Genomic DNA, 18,537 nt, shown 5'->3' on the forward strand with positions numbered 1-18,537 from the left:
GTGTGTATATTGGTAATGGATTTTACTATGGTATAAGTGAATGGAGTAAGCAGGCACAGCTGATGCTGTTGGCCACAGCACTGGACAGCCATCTCCATTCTGATATAGTAGATCAGAAGAGCAGTCAAGGTGCAAAGGAGGCTAACTGGGTGCAAATGAACAAAAATGGAAAGCTGCCCTTGAATACCACATTTCTTGTAGTGGAAATACCTAACTGTCACCAATTACCCAAATAAAAGCAAATGTGAAAAATAAGTCAATAGAGCCATTGCTGAAAACATAAGACACGGTCAATATAGATAACTTTTGTCCAGCATTATCTTCACTAGAGATGAGTATTAGCAGTACAGTATTAGCGAAGTCAAGCACTTTTCTAAAGGCCCTATTCCACGGGCCGACTTGAGGAGCAAACGAGCGCTCTCAGTGCTCGTTTGCTTCTCGTTCCATGCTCACTGCCGCCACTTTTACACGCGGCAGCAGCGAGTGGGTGAGTCCGGGGAGGGCCAGGGGGAGCTGCCCGGGTGATCGCTAGATCTTCCGGGCAGCCCATAGCATACAGCAGCATCTGCTGCCGCCGCTCCTATTCCACGGAGCAACAGCAGCAGATTATTGCTGTATCAGTTGTTTGTTTTTCAACATGTTGAAAAACAAATGACTGCAATGATCAGCCGACATGAACGATGTAGGCTGAATGTTGCCTTTATTCCACGGGACGATGATTGGCCGAATACAGCAGATAATCGTTCCGTGGAATAGGGCCTTAAGGCTGGCTGTTGGCTTGTCTGCTGCCTGCCTTTGAACTCCGCTCTGCTCCAGGTGCCTGAAAAAGCTGGGTGCAGTCCTGGGAAACTTCTGGAGCGGAGAGGAGCTTATTCATCGTACAGAGAAGAGAAAAGTATTCAAGAGCAGAGCATGAGGAGTAAGGCTCAAAGGGAACAGATTTCAGCACAAGCAACTTGGTTTGTGCAAGAATCTGCACCTATTCCCCAATATACACCTATTCGCCTGCTGTGCATTCAGCCATTATCATGCCATATACATATCATTTAAACAGTAGTCATACTGCCCTCCTTTTTGGTGGTGGTCCAAGCAAATGACATGGCATTTAGACTGCCTTGCAGTTAGCTATTCACAAACTAAGACAAAAAATTGGAAATAGTTACATCATTGTTTTGATTTTGTTCTTGCAGGCTGAAAATTAATTTATTCTAATGTGACTCCGGTTTGTTTCCTCCTTACTCTCTACTCTGTTGGGCCATACCCAGTAAAATAAGTTACTTTTGTCAACTGTGTGCCTGTCTGGGAGGTAGCATGCTGCTGCAGAAACCTATCCCCAATGTGCTTGGGGTCACGGTAAGTCTTGTTAACTGACCAATATATTTTTTCTGAAAAAAAAATAGAATGCATATGGTTTTGGTTATTCCAGGTAATGGATATCCCATACAAGATTTTTTTCATCAAACATTTTTATTTGTATTTTCATTACAATATAAACTACATTATAGAACAATGAGGCAGAATACTCTATTTTTATAAGGAACAGCCCTGTATACATTGAATTAGAAACTGTGAGGTCTGTGCAAGTAAAGACATTCTCAGCCATGGCTTTTACACACTTTGATACTCACATACGATTGGTAGACCAACCACAACAAAACACCCTTTATTATAGAATAAAAGGAAAGTATACATCTTTTCAGACTTGTGTTCCATACATATAAGGCAATAACATGGCAGTCCCATCAGGCCAGCTACATAACTGGGATAAATAGTCTCTGGAACACTGCTGAGAAATTTGAAGAGTTTGGGCCCAACTCTAGAAAAAGGATCCATCAAGTGGAAGAGCATACAAAGCACTTTAATTGTCTTGTGCAAATTCATGATTTGTTCTTGTCTGCCTGAGAAGAGGCCTATACAAATATTAAAGAAGGCTTATTACCTGCATATAGTGGAAACATCCATTTTATGGGAAGAACCAGACTAGAAATAATTTATATATTAAATCTTTTATATTCACAAGTCTCACTTTCCTTCATGAGATACCAGTTCCAAGTCAACTGAAAGGCTATACTATCATGAATTCCAGTTCAACCCACACTATCAACATTTCTGCTATGTGTAATTAAAAGGTCAACGCTATGAAAATAGACTCCTAAAGAAGGTATTTTTCCTTTAATAAAATACATTCCTTACTATAACAATATATGATAATGACATGATATATGCACTCTATAAATAGCCATGACCAATGTAAAGTTAAATATAATAGAATGTTTGTATTCTTGCCATTATTTTCCATATAATATCTTCAATAAAGACCTTTATATATATATTTCAACAGCCTGTCTGCATCATCTAATTCCAAAAAGTGACAGAGTGGACTGGGGCAGTGAAAGTTTTGATAACCCTGTTAGTATATTTGTTTTTTAGCCAAGACCTGACCACCAGTGATAGGAAAGAGCTCTAACTCTGCTATAGCCATCACATTATTAGATTTATTGCAACTACTGCAGTGCTGCCTGAATCCGTAACACAGGTCCAGTGTTCTTTATGTGCTTTTTCTTATTGCAATTCTTTTTTGTGAGTAGCAGGACTGGAGGACAAAAGAGATGATATACCGGTGCTACTCCCTGCTTTCTAACCTTTTTAATGCCATCCATTGTTTCTGGATCAAAATATTATGGGCTGTTAGATCTGAACACCACATCTGATACCTCTGTTTATGGTCATGATGTTATTGTTGCCATTTATCTTACCATTTTGAGTACTGCATTGTATAAGTTGGATGGCTCTGCTTTTGTAGAAACAGTAAAAAATGGCTTCAAAAGGTTTAGGCCACTACTGGTTGCCAAGGGACTAAACTGATACCAGCACCCCATACATAACAGAAGTAACACAGCATCCTCCAGCCCTCCATCTCCTGCTGTTGCTGAGTACAGACCTTGGGTGTATAGAAAAAACAATCCAACACATTCTAACTATCCATTTCTAGTTTAGAGAGTTCTTGACGGAATTCATGCAGATCATCAATCTTCCCATCTAGTATGTTCAGGAAGTGTTTGAGTTCTAGTTTCAAGTGGCCCTGTCTATGTTTACTTTCTTCCACTTCTTTTCTTAATGTTCGCACTTTATCTTCTAGGTCTTGGTTTCTCTGTTCAGCATCCTGGGAAAAAAGTGAAAAATAAACAGATCACTGTTTTGATGGGACTTTACATACTAATTTGATTAACTGTTGACTTCTCTTAGCAGCATTAATACCAGCCTTAAAGCCGTATTACATGGCCCGATGAGCAGTGTAAGTGAGGGCCGATCTGCTAAATCAGTGCTTGCTTACCGAGCCTATTACATGGCTTATACAAACACTTCTCATGCTTTCAGATAGAAAACAAAGTTTATACTTACCCATGCCTCTTTGGTGTTCTGGTGCCTGTTTCCTGCTCCCTGCAGCCACCTTAAACATTTCTTGCGCCGCCTCTTCAGTGACAGGCTGCTCAGCCAATCACTGGCCGTTATACTGTCCAGTTTTAGACAGTGACTGGCTGAGTAGCCTATCACTGAAGAGACGGGGCCAGAAGGCTGCTGTGGGGAGCAGGAAACGTGGATTAAAGGCACCAGGACACTGGGGGAGCCTGGACATGTAAGAATAAATGTTATTATTTTTCTTACACTGTCATCAGCCGTTGGTCATGTGTTGCTATTACACATAGCGATGTGCGATTAGCGGGTAATTATTTTCCAACACGTTAAAAAGACAACTATCAGCCGATAATCAGCTCTTCAGCTGATCCTTGTCTTTATTACAAGAAACGATAATCTGACAAAATCGTCCTGACTCAGCAGATTATCACTTCATATAATAGGGCCTTTAGACATAGCACTATGTGAAAGGCAGGGTAAGGGTAGCTAGAAAAGTAACTGCAATAAGGCCCAATAACTAAAGGGGCTTGTCTATACCCAGTAGTATGTTGATTTAGTTACGACTAAAGAGTGGGGAGTGGAGAACCAAACAGTGTTCCGATGCAAAATGTGCTACAGAGAGGCATGGCTACATTTTCCATGTACAGTACTGTGACATCACAGGGCGCAATATCCTTGTACTGTGACATCATTGTCTACACTTTATTCTGTGCTGCAATGTCACCGTGTCCATGCTTACATATTTATGCATTATTTTTCTGTGACATCATTATATATCTTATAGTTATTTGTACAATGTTATAATATCACAGTAAGAAATATGCTGTTATCACTATCGGCATGATTCCCATGCTGTAAAATATTAAGTTCATTAACTCTGCATTATGATATCACAGTGTATATTATCTCCTTATATTATGGCCTTAAGATAACACAACAGTGTACATATTTTTTACAACACTGCTGTGCAGTCGGCTGTAAAACCACATCTGCTAAAATATACTACAACAGGGCATACTGTACACAGACAGGGAATGAGCAATGAGCTGCAGGGAGATGTGAGCTTATGCAGCCCATATGCACATATGCTCTTGCTTGTCTGTTCAATCTACTTCTACTTAGTGAACATTACCTGTCTACCGACTGTATTCTACAGAATGAAGAGTAGCTCGTGTAATTGTTGAATGTTAAGCATTTCTTTAATCTGTGGCTGACTATTCACTTAGTATTCCATTGGAATAAATGAACACCTGCTCTCATAATAAGCCAGCTATGAATTTTTCTCCACATACGGTGAACATTCTAATTCCAGATCATTAAGGATCTGAAACATGCACTGAAAATCATATCTAACCTCTAAACTAACAGTAAAGCCACACAGAGGGCATGCAACTTTCTTGGCTTTTGCTTTGGATCTCATGCAGAAAATCATGTCTTCTTGACACTGAAGAACATAATTCACTGTTCTGTCATTTCCAGTATTCGGAAAGCCATTGGCATCAGTGATCCTCACATTGTTGGGCCCTGGGCTTTTTTGTTTTTTTGCTGTGCATTGCTATGTCAGATTGTGTTGAAGTCAATGATGTAGACAACATTTGGACAACAGCCAACTGAGACATAGAGCCTGTAATTTCAGTGACATGACAATCCTCAGAAGAGCTACACCTGGGAACAGGTCTCCATAGAGAAAGTCTCTTGCCTCTGGCTTCTTATTCCACAGCGGTGTAATACAAGACGACAACATCTCTGTACTGAAAGCATAAGAAAAAAAATCCAGACATAGGCAGAGCTCATGTGCCTGAAGTAATATTTTATTACTCCATCATTGGGATAATTACACCCAATAAATCCCATGTAAAATACAGTACAACAGAAATGGCAGGCTTTGGATGGAAGAGTAGAATTCATTTTAGCATAGTACCGGCATGGCTTCATATTTTTTCTTTTTAATAATGACAATAATTCACCTGTAACATGCCAAAACGCAGAATGCATTAAATGCAAATGTCACTATGTTCAATGAAAATAAATAATTTACATAACACATTTACAATGATTTAGACAAGGGATAATCTCTGGAGGGAAGAAACTGCCAGTGTTTCATATAAGTACCAGCTAACGCTAGAATACCATGCTACTGGTTTAACCTAATAGAAAATTTGTCTCCCAGAAGAAGAATATACTGCACACTGTATTTCAGTTATATGTTAGGTCTAGTACCAACATTAAGGGAGATAATAGGAAGTTCTATCTTAAAATTACATTTTATAGAAAGACAAAAAAAACCTATCTAATCCCTACATTCTGAGTGTAAACTGGGACTATGCCGGGGGATGATTTACATAGTACAACAACATAGATGGCATGTTGGTGTGGAAGGGTTACTGATGTTCTGGCACTGTATGCTGCTACATAAGCAGAATGGAGAGAAACCACATGACACAACAAGAAAGAAGTTATACTAAACACTGAATGACTGCTGCTGACAAGGGATGGGACAAAGGAAATTAAATTTATAAGGCAGCATTGTGTACATAGAGTAGTACATATCTACACAAAGAAAATCTGCCCAAGACTTTATGGGTGCTCATGAATAAAAGGGGAAACCTTTAAGTACCTTTAAGGGACAGTGAGATCCCCTAGAGGAGGCGAAAAGGCTTAGCCTGCATGTACATAGCCCAGACTCACGCTCCCCTGCATGAAACACTAGCTTAGCACTGATCCTCCTTCCTACATTGTGTCCTGGAGTGTCCGTTACTAAAGACAATGGCTGTGAGCAGAAGATTGCAGGGAAGTAAAACAGCAAGTGGCTAAGATTGAAGAGCTTATTTTGTAGGGCTAAGTAGTCATTTTTGGTTGCCAGTTGCTTAAAGGGAAAGGATAGTGACGATTATTAAGATGGAATAAACTGTAAAAAAACTGAATAGGCTACATTTCTAAATTTACTATGGAACTCCATTATTGTTTGCTGTTTCTTTACTGTGTGTGTTATTTCTGTGCTGTGACACTAATTTTATTCCTCTGCTGCAATGTCACTGTGTGCATTGTTTCCAGAAACAAAAAGGTGCAGATCCAGCACATCCAGAGAAAAAAAAAAAACTGTTAAAACATTAAACGTTAATCCATGTTGTAGTTAATAGCTAGAGTCCATGGTAGGGAAGTGTATCAGCTGGACGACGCATTTCGCGCATGCACGCTTTATCATGTGGATCTGCACCTTTTCGTTTCTGGAATTTTTGCTACAAGCGGGCTGGCTACCCGGCATCCGTGCACCCCCCTACACTCAAAATTGAGATCGAGGACAGTAAACAGGTGAGCTGACACTTTTCAAAATATCACTGTGTGCATTATCCTTGAACATTGATATGACATTTACTCTTGAACAGTGACATGAGAGTATGAAGCACATGTATACTATGATATACATGTTTTGTTTTTTCATTGTTATCCCTATGCACATTATTCCACTATCGTGTCATCCCTGCAGCAGTGTCTTACGGTACTATTACACAAAACAATTATAGGCCGTACTTCTGGACGATGATGGCTTTCTGTAATAGCTCATGTTGTAAAACAACGATCAGTTCACATGCATGAAGTCGGCTGATCGCTGGTTTACTACAGAAACCAAAATCCAGATACCAATGGTCTGCAGGCCATCGCTCCGCATGATAGGAGCGGTAGCAGCAGACCGCCATTATCTCCTATGGGCAAGTTTCAATGTTGTCACAACTGGGGGGGAGAATACCCGACTTGGTTAAATGGGTGTCCCGCCCAGTCACTGACTAGCTGAGCGGGCAATCCATCAGCAGAAGTAACAAGTTTTCACAAGTTTCGGTACATGCTTAAGCTGGGTTCACACTATGTATATTTGAGGCTGTATTTGATCCTCATGTCAGGTCCTCATAGCAACCAAAACCAGGAGTGGATTGAAAACACAGAAAGGATCTGTTCACACAATGTTGAAATTGAGTGGATGGCCGCCATATAACAGTAAATAACGGCCATTATTTCAATACCACAGCCGTTGTTTTATAATAACAGCAAATATTTGCCATTAAATGATGGCCATCCACTCAATTACAACATTATGTGAACAGAGCCTTTCTGTGTTTTCAATCCACTCCTGGTTTTGGTTGCTATACAGCCTCACAAATACAGCCTCAAATATACATAGTGTGAACCCAGCCTTAAAGTGTATTTGTTGTGCAAAAAGAAATCCACAGACCATCACATTTGTCAAACCCCGACGTATCACACACCTTTGTCAAGAAATCTGTGTAGTGGATGCACAAGGTTATCCGGAAAAATCCTTATGGTGAGGATATGGTGGTTAGCTGTGCTGAAAGTGGCTGGCGAGTTGGATCGCAGCACAGCTGACCACCATATCCTCACCATAAGCATTCTTCAGGATAACGTTGTGCATCCATCACACAGACTCCTTGACAAAGGTGTGTGATACACCGAAACATCGTGTTTGGCAAATATGATGGTCTGTGGATTTCTTGTTGCACAATAAATACACTTTAAGCATCTGCAGAAACTTGTGAAAACTTGTTACTTCTGAATAACAACTTGGGTGGCTAGATATACTAGTACTACAAATCATTCCCACCCGAATATCCCAATGAGCGCGACCTGTTAGTAATTACTAATCAATCAGCAGTCATGATGTTGCTGAAGATGATGATCCAGGAGCCCAGCGGGAGTCCTGGAGCAGTAAGGCAGCACTGCGGAGGGACAGGAGAGTAGCATTTATTATGTTACTCCCTGCTCCCCGCCACTGCCTGCTGAAAAAAATTTACTTTCCCCGATTTCTCCCTAAAGTTTTAGATTCTAAACCATCCATTAAAAATTTTTTTTTAGCCTTCAGCAGTATTGTAGGATTTCCATACAATGTAATCCGTGAGCATTATTATTTAACATCATTTGTATCCTTTTCTATATCTATCTGATAATCCAGCACCTCCGGGGTATCCCCTGATGCTGGATGAATGTATATTACTGTATGAAATTACAAATAAGAGAAATATACACAACTATAACCAGTCAGGGAATGTTAGATTTCTTCAGGCTAAACTGTGATACCACTTCACCTAGTTGTGGTCCATAGCCACTAATGGGGTGAAGAATTTAACACATCACAAGCAGAGCTGACACAAGAATTACATCCTTTCAGAAACACAGACCTTTCATGCCCAAAGGGATGTCAGCTCACCCCTAGCTAAATATAATTATTCTTGTACAGCAACATGCTGGTCTATTACAGCGTGTCGAGGGCACTGCACTTCCGTTCTTGTTAAAGCCATCATGAATGTAATGGTGTAATTATGACATGACCTTCTGTTTTCTCTATGCCCACCGCTTTAAGCAGATTCACAGCGCGCCGTTCTGCTCATTTCACCTCAAAATTATTGGAAAATTTGACAGTGTTTATTTTAAAATCCTCTTCATGCCAAATTTAAACAAAGGAGAAGAAGAGGTCTCCTTTTCAGAGAAACTATTTTTAAACACTTGCGAATAGATTTTGAAATAAGGAGAAATAATGGGACTTCTCAAGGTTTTGAATTAATGCTGAATGAGTCGTCCTGAGGTGAAATAAAGTGTGCAATTCCGCTATTAAAACGCAAAGGCATATCCATAATGACAAAATGAATAAACTCTAAATGAGCTGCATTATTACAGGAAAATTACACCCCAAACCTTATTAGCGTATTAATTGAAAGTCACCTTTTCATGCAGCTGTTAAATTATAGAGTAAGGCCATTAAAGATTAAACGTGAACAGATATGGCTTTATAGTCAGAAGGCCCATCTGAGCTTCCAAAATATGGTGGGGAACTAACAGTAGAACGTCCTCGGAAATTCGAAACAGTTTGTTATGCAGGAAAAGAGAAGTTAGGCCCTTTTCACACTGCATCAAAGGGAACCAATCAGCCCAATTGGGCTGATATGGTTCCCTGAACCGCTGTATACAGCTCCTGCAGCAGCCGCGGCACGCACCGTCCGCGACTGCAACAGGAGCTGTATAACCGAAAAAAAGCACTTTAATCTGGGCTGTTACGTGCCATGGCTGCTGCAGGAGCTGTATACAGCGGTTCAGGGGCTGATTGGTTCAGTTTAAGGCCTAAAATGCTGTATACAATTTATATAATCGCTATTAGCAATGCTACTTCTCATGTATACACACACATATACATACAACAGTGTATACAAAAGAGGTACCCGTACCTGATATGGCAGGTATGCTTTATTTTCTAGAAGGCAAGTGTCTTACCTGGAGCTTTTCAGACACAGCTTCACATTCCATCATCAACTGTGGAATCACTTCACTTTGTTTCCTGAGGTCTTCAAGTTCCTGTAATAAGACAAGTTCAGGTTTAAAAACTTGGGTACAATTAGTTAAAACCAGTTGATTAAATAAAAGCAGTGGTCTGATTATTTATATAATGTTGTATAAATATATATATAAATAAAAAAAAAAAATATATATATATATATATATATATATATATATATAATATATTTTTTATTTATATATATATATATATATATATATATATTTATACAACATTATATAAATAATCATATACACACACACAGTGTATATATATATATATATATATATATATATATATATATATATATATATAATTTATTTAGCTGGTTGGTATTCTCAGTGACTCCATCGAGAATAAATGGAGTTGCAGGTCACACGCCAACCCGTGGCTCCATTCCCAACAAAAGGATTGGGGCACCATTCTAGAGATCCCCAGGGAGCACTCCCTGTGATCTCACACCTGCGACAAGTAAAATAACTCTGCAAACCACTTTTACTTGACAAACCCTACAAGTTTAACTATGGGGAAGGGAGGGAATACCAATTTAAAATGACACAAACAACAATATTGACCCTTAGAGGATGGGGCCAATTTCAATTTTTGTGTTTTCGTTTTTCCCTCTTTGTGCTTAAAAGGCCATAGCACTTGCATTTTTTCACCTGGAAACTCACATGAGCTCTTATTTTTTGCGCCACTAATTGTACTTTGCAATGACGAGCTGAATTTTTTCATTAAGTACACTGCGAAACCAGAAAAAAAATTCAATGTCTTTTATTTGTTTCTTTTTCATTTTTACGCCGTTCGCCCTGGGGTAAAACTTATTTATGTTCCTCAAGTGGTACAACGATATGTAACATGTATAACTTTCATTGTATCTGATGGCCTTTAAAAAATTCAAACCATGGTTAGCAAATATATGTTCCTTAAAACCGCTCCATTCCCAGGCTTATAACTCTTTTATCCTTTGGTCTATGGGGCTGTGTCAGGTGTCATTTTTTGCGCCATGATGTGATCTTTCTATCGGCACCTTGATTGCGCATATGCGATATTTTGATAGCTTTTTATTACAATTTTTCTGGATTTGATGCAACCTAAGGAGTGATCCACCCCACTAGACACCAGTGATCGGCTTCATCAAGTAATCGGATGCAGCTGTCAACGGTGCATTCGGCGGTTCAGAGCGCGCGCGCGCCACGCAGCCCCGCTCTGAACACATAGAGGCGGGCCCTGGACGTTTCCCCCGGCAATCATGCCATGTAGTACGACTTTAACTGATCCTTTAAGGGGGATGTGTCAATTAGGTTTTCTTTAACTGAATAGAGTCAGATACTAAAACTTGTTCCTTCTAATCTTTTTCTATTTTCAAATTGCATTTTTTTTATTTAAATTTTTGTACATTGTTATGTGGGCTGTCATATTGCCTGAGCTGTTTTTAACAGCATTTAGTGACATGCTTTATAGCAAGACTCATGGACATTGTCTTGTATTGATGCTATCTATCTACTGGTGTCACATGTAGCTGTAATGCTGTATAGATCACTTTACAGCAGCCTCCTTTTAATACCACAGACAGAACAGGACGTCTCAGCTTAGTTTTCGCCCTAGATTTTAGGATTATTTTCCAATATATGTATAATATGGAAAACTTGAAGAAACGGTATAAAAAATTCCTAAAAAATGTGTTTAATAAAAAAAACATTATTTATACAATAAGTAATTTTCTAATGACACTGTCCCTTTTAAAAAAAACTCATTTACATGCTGGAGACAAAATACACAGCAGAAATCAACCTGTAATGTGAATTATAAATATGAATCATGTCAACTGTTACACTGGTTCCTCTGAGGATTTTCCCCATTGATTTCAATGCGGAAGTTAAAATCTGCAATAATCTGCAGGTGTTATGGGTTTTCAAACCTTATGGATCCACAGCAAAATCTACAATATTTCTCATTTTACCCTGCAGATTCAATGTGAAATCCTCAGCACCAAAACTTCAGCAAATACTAAAATCTGCATAATTTAGTATAGATTTCACCCCAGTAGTTTTTTTCCATTCTCTGAACATGAACATCTCATTTGGCAAATTAAGGTTATGTTTTAAAACTATACCTGATGCTACTGAAGATCTGGAAGATTGTAGTATATTGCTGTGCACTAGTACTCATGCGCGCCCTGGTATGTGTTCAGAGGGGGGCTGCGCGGCGACCCCGCTCTGAACCGCAGCAATCCTGGGTGCTATCTGCAGCCTAGGACCATGGCAATTAACGGGCACGGTCCAATCGCAGTGCCCGCTAATTAACCTTTTAAATGCAGCGGTTACAGTTAACAGCTGCATTTAAAAGTCTTCTTTTCCCAGTCCCCAGTGGTCTAGCGTTGGATCGCCCCCCGTGACATGATCGCGGAGGAGCGATCCCTGCATCTGGTCCGAGCCAGGGTCTGCGCCGTAATGGCGCAGATCCCAGCCTGGCAATCTACTGCTCTGGGCTGCAGCAGCCGAGAGCAATAGAACATAGATCTCATGGATCTATGCAGTATATCTATACTGCATAGATCTCAATGAGAGATCAGAGTAGTAATACTAGAAGTCCCTCAGGGGGGCTTCTAGTATGTGTGTGTAAAAAAAAGTCTGAATCACCACTTTCCCAGTTTCATAAATAAAAATAAATAAACAAACATATTTGGTATCGCCACGAGCATAATCGCTCTAACTATTAATTTATCTTATTCTTGATCGTGCACGATAAACGGGGTAAGTGCAAAAAAATTCCAAAGTGCAAAATTGTACATTTTTGGCCACTTTAAATCCAGATAAATTGTAATAAAAAGTGATCAAAAAGTCGCATATAAGCAAACAAGGTACCATTAGAAAGAACAGATCATGGTGCAAAAAATGACATCCCACACGACCCTATAGACCATAGGATAAAAGCGCTATAAGCATGGTAATAGAGCAATTTTAAAGAACAATAATTTTTTAAAAAAAGGTTTTCATTTTTTAAAAGCTATCAAATAAAATAAAAGTTACACAAGTTAAATATCGTTGTAATTGTACTAACTTGAGGAACATGTAACAAGTCAGTTCTACCCCAGGGCGAACGGCGAAAACATGAAACCTTCCCAAATAAAAAAAACTTGCAGGTTTTTTTTCAATTTCACCACACATTTTTTCTGGTTTCGCAGCATACTTTATGCAAAAATTAAGCCAGTCATTGCGAAGTACAATTAGTGGCGCAAAAAATAAGGGCTCATGTGGGTCTCTAGGTGAAAAAATGCAAGCGCTATGGCCTTTTAAGAACGAGGAAAAAACGAAAGCGCAAAAATGGAAATTGGCTCCGTCCTTAAGGGGTTAAGATTATTTAGGCTTCACCTAACTACAATTTGCATACTGTACGTTAAATAGATAAAAGTACTACTACCTGTGACTTAGGGCCCTATGCCACTGGACGATTATCGTTAAGATTATCGTTAAATCGTTCGAATCTAAACGATAATAGTTCGGTTGAAATGCAGTTAACGATTAACGACCGAACGAGAAATCGTTGATCGCTTTATAAGACCTGGACCTGGACCTCGTTCACAAATCGTTCACAAATCATTCGCATTGAATAAGACATCATTCGGTCGTTCGCAATAGATAGGAACGCAATAGCGAAGAAATAGCACAGAAAAACGATCGCAATTACGATCATAAGTAACGATTATCGTTCCATGGAAATGAGTGAACGTTTTCAGGTCTTTCGCAATAGCAGTCGTTTGAGATCGTTAACGATTATGCAAACGATAATCGTCCAGTGGAATAGGGCCCTTAACAACAGAACACTTGACTGTATCTTTGTGTTATCTGTATATTCTGTCAATACGTATACTTTGCATTCATATGGTGTATACAGTACAAATAGGATTATAGTTTTCCTTTATAGACATGAAGCTTTATTTATATTACCAGCAGGGGACTAGAAAGAACCCTTCCATGGTAAGCTGTAAATTTTCAGTCTTTTTCATTTAATAGTGCGAGATACTTAGAATGTACAGGGGAATACTGATCCTTAACAGCTTCAAGTGTCAACAAGATCAATGGTAAAAGCAAACACTGCCTCTATAAGCACGCTCCAAATGAAAGACAAATCCAGTGCAAGCATTAATATTAAAGGAAATCTGTTAGGTGTAATTCACATTCCAAACTGCTAACACTGTTAGATAGCTACCAGATTAAAGAGGTGCATGGTAACTTTCATATATCTGTCTGTGCTTTCATAACTTTAAAAAAAAAAAGTTTTATTTCTAGGTACAAAAAGTCAGAGGCTTTCCCAAGCTCCTGAAAAGCTACAAGCTGGAAACCTCCTCCTCTACCCCTTCCCTGTTTGACTAACCACTAAAAGCTGAGTCCCAGCAGGCACAGGTATGGGAGGGGAGGAAGCATAAATTATTTTCATCATTATACCACACTAAACTAGCAGGAATTTTAAATGGTGCTTGATTTATGATGTGTGCTGTTCTATAGTGTTCTCCATACTGCTGCTGCTTCTATAGAGATTTAGGAGGGCAGGATCCTCTCATGTGTGTAGTGTATGGTAGATAAACCACTAGTTTAGAGACAGTGAGACAGTACAGTAGCACAAAGATTTTAGAGCTCCCAGCATCACAATGAATGATGATGCCAGAAACTCCACATTTCGTATTTATGGACCAGAAATAGGCAAAGTGACTCTGAAAATCTACATCATAGATGTAGCCGTTTCTTGTAAATGTATATTACATATATAGCCCTCATCTATGGCTGGACACAATTGTGTACTTTAGTGAAGCTAACCATGTGCACACAGAAGAGCAGTTAAAGCCCTGAAAGAACCAGAGTGAAGATTGTTACCTGGTCACACCCAAGAATATGCTGAAGGAGGAATAAAGTTCTGACCAGCCCCCAAAGTTAAAATATCTATTTGGCCTCTGTCACCTCCATTGCAGACCACATTCAGAAACTGTGGCCAGGATGAAATATACCAACAAATAATGCAACTAGAAATTACAAAATGCTGCACTGTAATAATTTCCCATATGTCAAGAGTTACCGGAGCGCAGTGCATTGACGTCCAAGCATATTAAACTCTGTTCATGACTGGACCACTGCACATGATCCTCTGAGATTAGTGTGTTAGATGGGTAAGATAGACAAGTGCCTTATCTGCAGTGACTAAAGGAAATATTCAATACTGGTGAGGACCAATTATGTCTTGGAAATTGTGCTGTGTCAATCACCCAAATGACACTCTTCTCAGACACACAATTATTTTCATGCTGTTCTAGGCATTTTCTTATACCATTAGGGGCTTTGGGGAGCACAGTCATCGTCATGTCATTTTATGGAATCTCCAGTCAGTATGAAGCTTTAATAATTCATGTATACCAGAACACAGTGTACAATACAATGATAGAGGTCACAATATATGGAAAATAAGCATTTGTAACGTAACGTACTGAAATGTGATACATGTAAATCAGTAAGCCAATAACAGGATACTGGCTTTTCCATTTCTCTCTCTACTTTATACAATAAGGGTGGTATTACATGGGCCGATGTGGGGGCCCAATAATACCTGTAAACGAGCAGCGATCTGCTAGATCGCCGCTCATTTACTGGGCCTATTACACGGCCCGATAATGGTTAAACAAGGGCTGCAAGGACATTGTTACAGATGTCCTTGCAGCCCTTGCTTAACTATATACATTACCCATCCACGTTCCAGGGCTGCTGCTGCGGTCTTCTTCTCCCCGGGTCCCGCGCACTCTTACGTCAGAGTGGCTTGTCAGCTGACAGGCCACTCAGCCAATCACGGGCCGGGACCGCCGCGGCCCGTGATTGGCCAGGCGGCCTGTCAGCTGACAGGCCACTCTGACGTTACAGCGCGCGGGACCCGGGGAGAAGAAGACCGCAGCAGCAGCAGCCCTGGAACGTGGATGGGTAATGTATATAGTTAGTCGCCGCCCGCGCACCGCTATTACACGTAGCGGTGCACGGTTGGCGCCCGAAAAAAATCGGTCAGAACCTATATCAATGATCAGCCAATGATGGTTGTCATCGGCTGATCATTGTATTTATTACATGGAACGATAATCGTCCGAATTGGGCAAATTCGGACGATTATCGTTCCGTGTAATAGTACCCTAATCCTTATACCTTGCAGTTTTTATTCTCACCGCTGGGGCTAAAACTAAGCTCAGCCTTCCTGTTCTGTAAAAAACATATATGTGGATGTTACTGTAGTTTGGGTGAAGAAGCACCATTTAGAGCAAGGATTTTGCTTAAATGGTCAGCAAGTAACATTGCATTTCTAGAACCACTTAAAGGGATTGTGTCAAATAGCAAAGAAGGTAAAATCAGATGTGTACCACATACATATATGGAAAGGAGAAAAAGAAATCTGCTGTTTTCGGTAAAGAAACGTACATTCCTGTACTGTCTTTTTATCCTCTATGTATCTAATCACTCCCTGGTTTCCTCTCTGAACAGCTAGGACACTTTCAGGGTATATTCACACGAACGGACTCGCTGCGAGTCCGGTAGGTCCTGGCAGTTCCCACACACTATATACTCGCTGCGGTCTGAACCACCGCAGCGAGTATGTAATCCTACCGCCCTTAACCCCCTCTGCTCCCGCCCGGCTCCCCCGCTGTAAGCATACATTACCTCTCCTCGCTGCACGGGTCCGGCGTCCTGCTCTCCCGTCCGGCCATTCAGTGTGTTGCCCAGCCGCAGCCACTGATTGGCCGGACGGGAGAGCAGGACGCCGGACCCGTGCAGCGAGGACAGGTAATGTATGCTTACAGTGTGGGAACTGCCAGGACCTGCTGCGAGTCCGTTCGTGTGAATATACCCTCAACAATCCCCCTTGCTTGCATGTGAAGTGAAAACCAACTGTCAGTACTAATGGGACATAACATGTGACTGCAATTGAACTGAGCATGAGTGACCACACCTGGTGGATCCATGGCGGCCTTAATAGGGTTATCTGGTTAGGTAATATTTATGTTGAATTATCACCCCAGTTTTTAGCTGCTTTCTGCTAAAGACCTAGAAAACTGTATCTGAGCTGCTGAGTCCGTCTCTGCTCTCAAACCCCTCCTTCCCAGATGGATAATGTAAACAAGTCCCTGGCAGGCTTTTTCTTCAACATTGTAGATTCTTTGTAATGTTGGGAGGGTTAATCTGAGGTCAAGATGCTGAACTCAATGTGATGATTTATCTTGTCATTACAAACATGCTACAATGTTGCAAATAGGGACCATTTACATCAGACATCTGGAAGGGAAGGGAGAGGGATGGGGCTAAGAGCAGAGATGGACTCTCTCAGCAGTTTACTGTGTTTTTAGCAGAAAGCAGAAGCTCAAAACTGAGAGGAGGAGACAGAAAAGGTAATGACATGTATGGAATGAATTGTTAGGCTCCAGGAGGGGGGATGGTTCAACATGTATGTTACCTAACTGGATAACCCCTATAACCAAGGGCAACGATAAGTTATCAAACAAAGCAAACACCTGTTGGGGTTTTCCACTGCACTAAAACTTAAATGGGTGGTGCCAAGAAGAAAACTAGGTCTATACTGATGCATTATGTTAAATGAAATCTATTTCCAATATACAAGCATTTATAAAAATGTATTGTTTAAAAAAAAAAAAAAAAAAAAAAAAAGATTCTATATTTTTTAATGATAAGTTTAAAAAAATGCTTGTATATTGGAAATAGATTTCATTTAACATAATGCATCACTATAGACTTAGTTTTCTTCTCGGCACAACCCCTTTGAGTTTCAGTGCAGTAGAAAACCCCAACAGGTGATCCCATTTTTTGCTACTAAACCAGTTCATTTAGGGACGTATTAAGCATTTTGACATAAGTGTTTTTAAAAAATGAATGTACAATGGATGCTGTAGTGTGAAAATTGCTCTTTTTCACAGATATGATGTGCTCAGCTTGTGCCACTGTGGAAAAAAAACAACAACATTTCTCTCAATACTATACTATGCCCCAGAGACGGGGCTCGGGAGTGAAAGAGCACAGTGTGCATTTCAGGCTGGACTGTAATTTAGCAGTGGTATACAACTGAAGACTCTGCTGTGAAATACTAGAAACCCCTGAGAGGTGACCCCATTTCAGAAACTACACCCAGTAAGGTATTCATTTATAACTATAATAATAAGGGGTAGTTTATTTGAAGTTTTATTGGTACTTCCATTTATTATGTGGAAAACTATATTTTGAGAGACACTAGTGACCCAAAGCCATCATTGAATGGAAATTGGTGCAATCATTGTATCAAATGTCCTGATGACTAACAGAAATTGGGCAAAATTACAGAAGAAAAGAACAGTGAAAGCAGCCCTAGGCTAGGAAGAAACATAATGGGCAGATTTGTCAGAATTCTGGCAAAATTTGCACCAAAACACTGGATTACATGACTTGTGCCAAATCTATTATATAGATGGTTTAAAGCCTCGGTTAACAAAGGGGTGTGACTTGCATGTGACTCTGTATGCCAAAAAATGCACCAAAATTGTGGTGTAAAGAGGGCAAGTTGGTAGACTAGATAATCTAAAGATGCACCAGACTTACCAACAGCACAAGCCACTGATAAATATGGCAAAGCTTTAGACAATCTAGTGTAAGTTTGCACTAAGTAGTTGACAGTATAAGTAAATCTGCCCCATGATATTTATATGGTTGATAAACTTTATATAGATTATATATTATGTAAGCCAGATCTTCCTGCAATAAGCTAGTCTC

The 18,537-nt window shown here is 39.9% G+C and overlaps 1 protein-coding gene across 1 annotated transcript in view; it reads right to left on the reverse strand.

Moving 5' to 3' along the window:
* Positions 1-1,461: 1,461 nt before the first annotated feature.
* Positions 1,462-18,537, reverse strand: part of HOMER2 (homer scaffold protein 2) — a 123,668-nt gene continuing 106,592 nt past the window's right edge. Inside the window, exons 8-9 of the mRNA XM_069956611.1 lie at positions 9,694-9,774; positions 1,462-3,163 (exon numbers count right to left, since the gene is read on the reverse strand). Coding sequence (XP_069812712.1) covers positions 2,975-3,163; positions 9,694-9,774 — 270 coding nt within the window. The 3' untranslated portion in view covers positions 1,462-2,974. The remainder of the gene's footprint in view (positions 3,164-9,693; positions 9,775-18,537) is intronic.

This window comes from Dendropsophus ebraccatus, chromosome 1 (genome assembly GCF_027789765.1).
Source record: "Dendropsophus ebraccatus isolate aDenEbr1 chromosome 1, aDenEbr1.pat, whole genome shotgun sequence".
Taxonomy (NCBI): domain Eukaryota; kingdom Metazoa; phylum Chordata; class Amphibia; order Anura; family Hylidae; genus Dendropsophus; species Dendropsophus ebraccatus.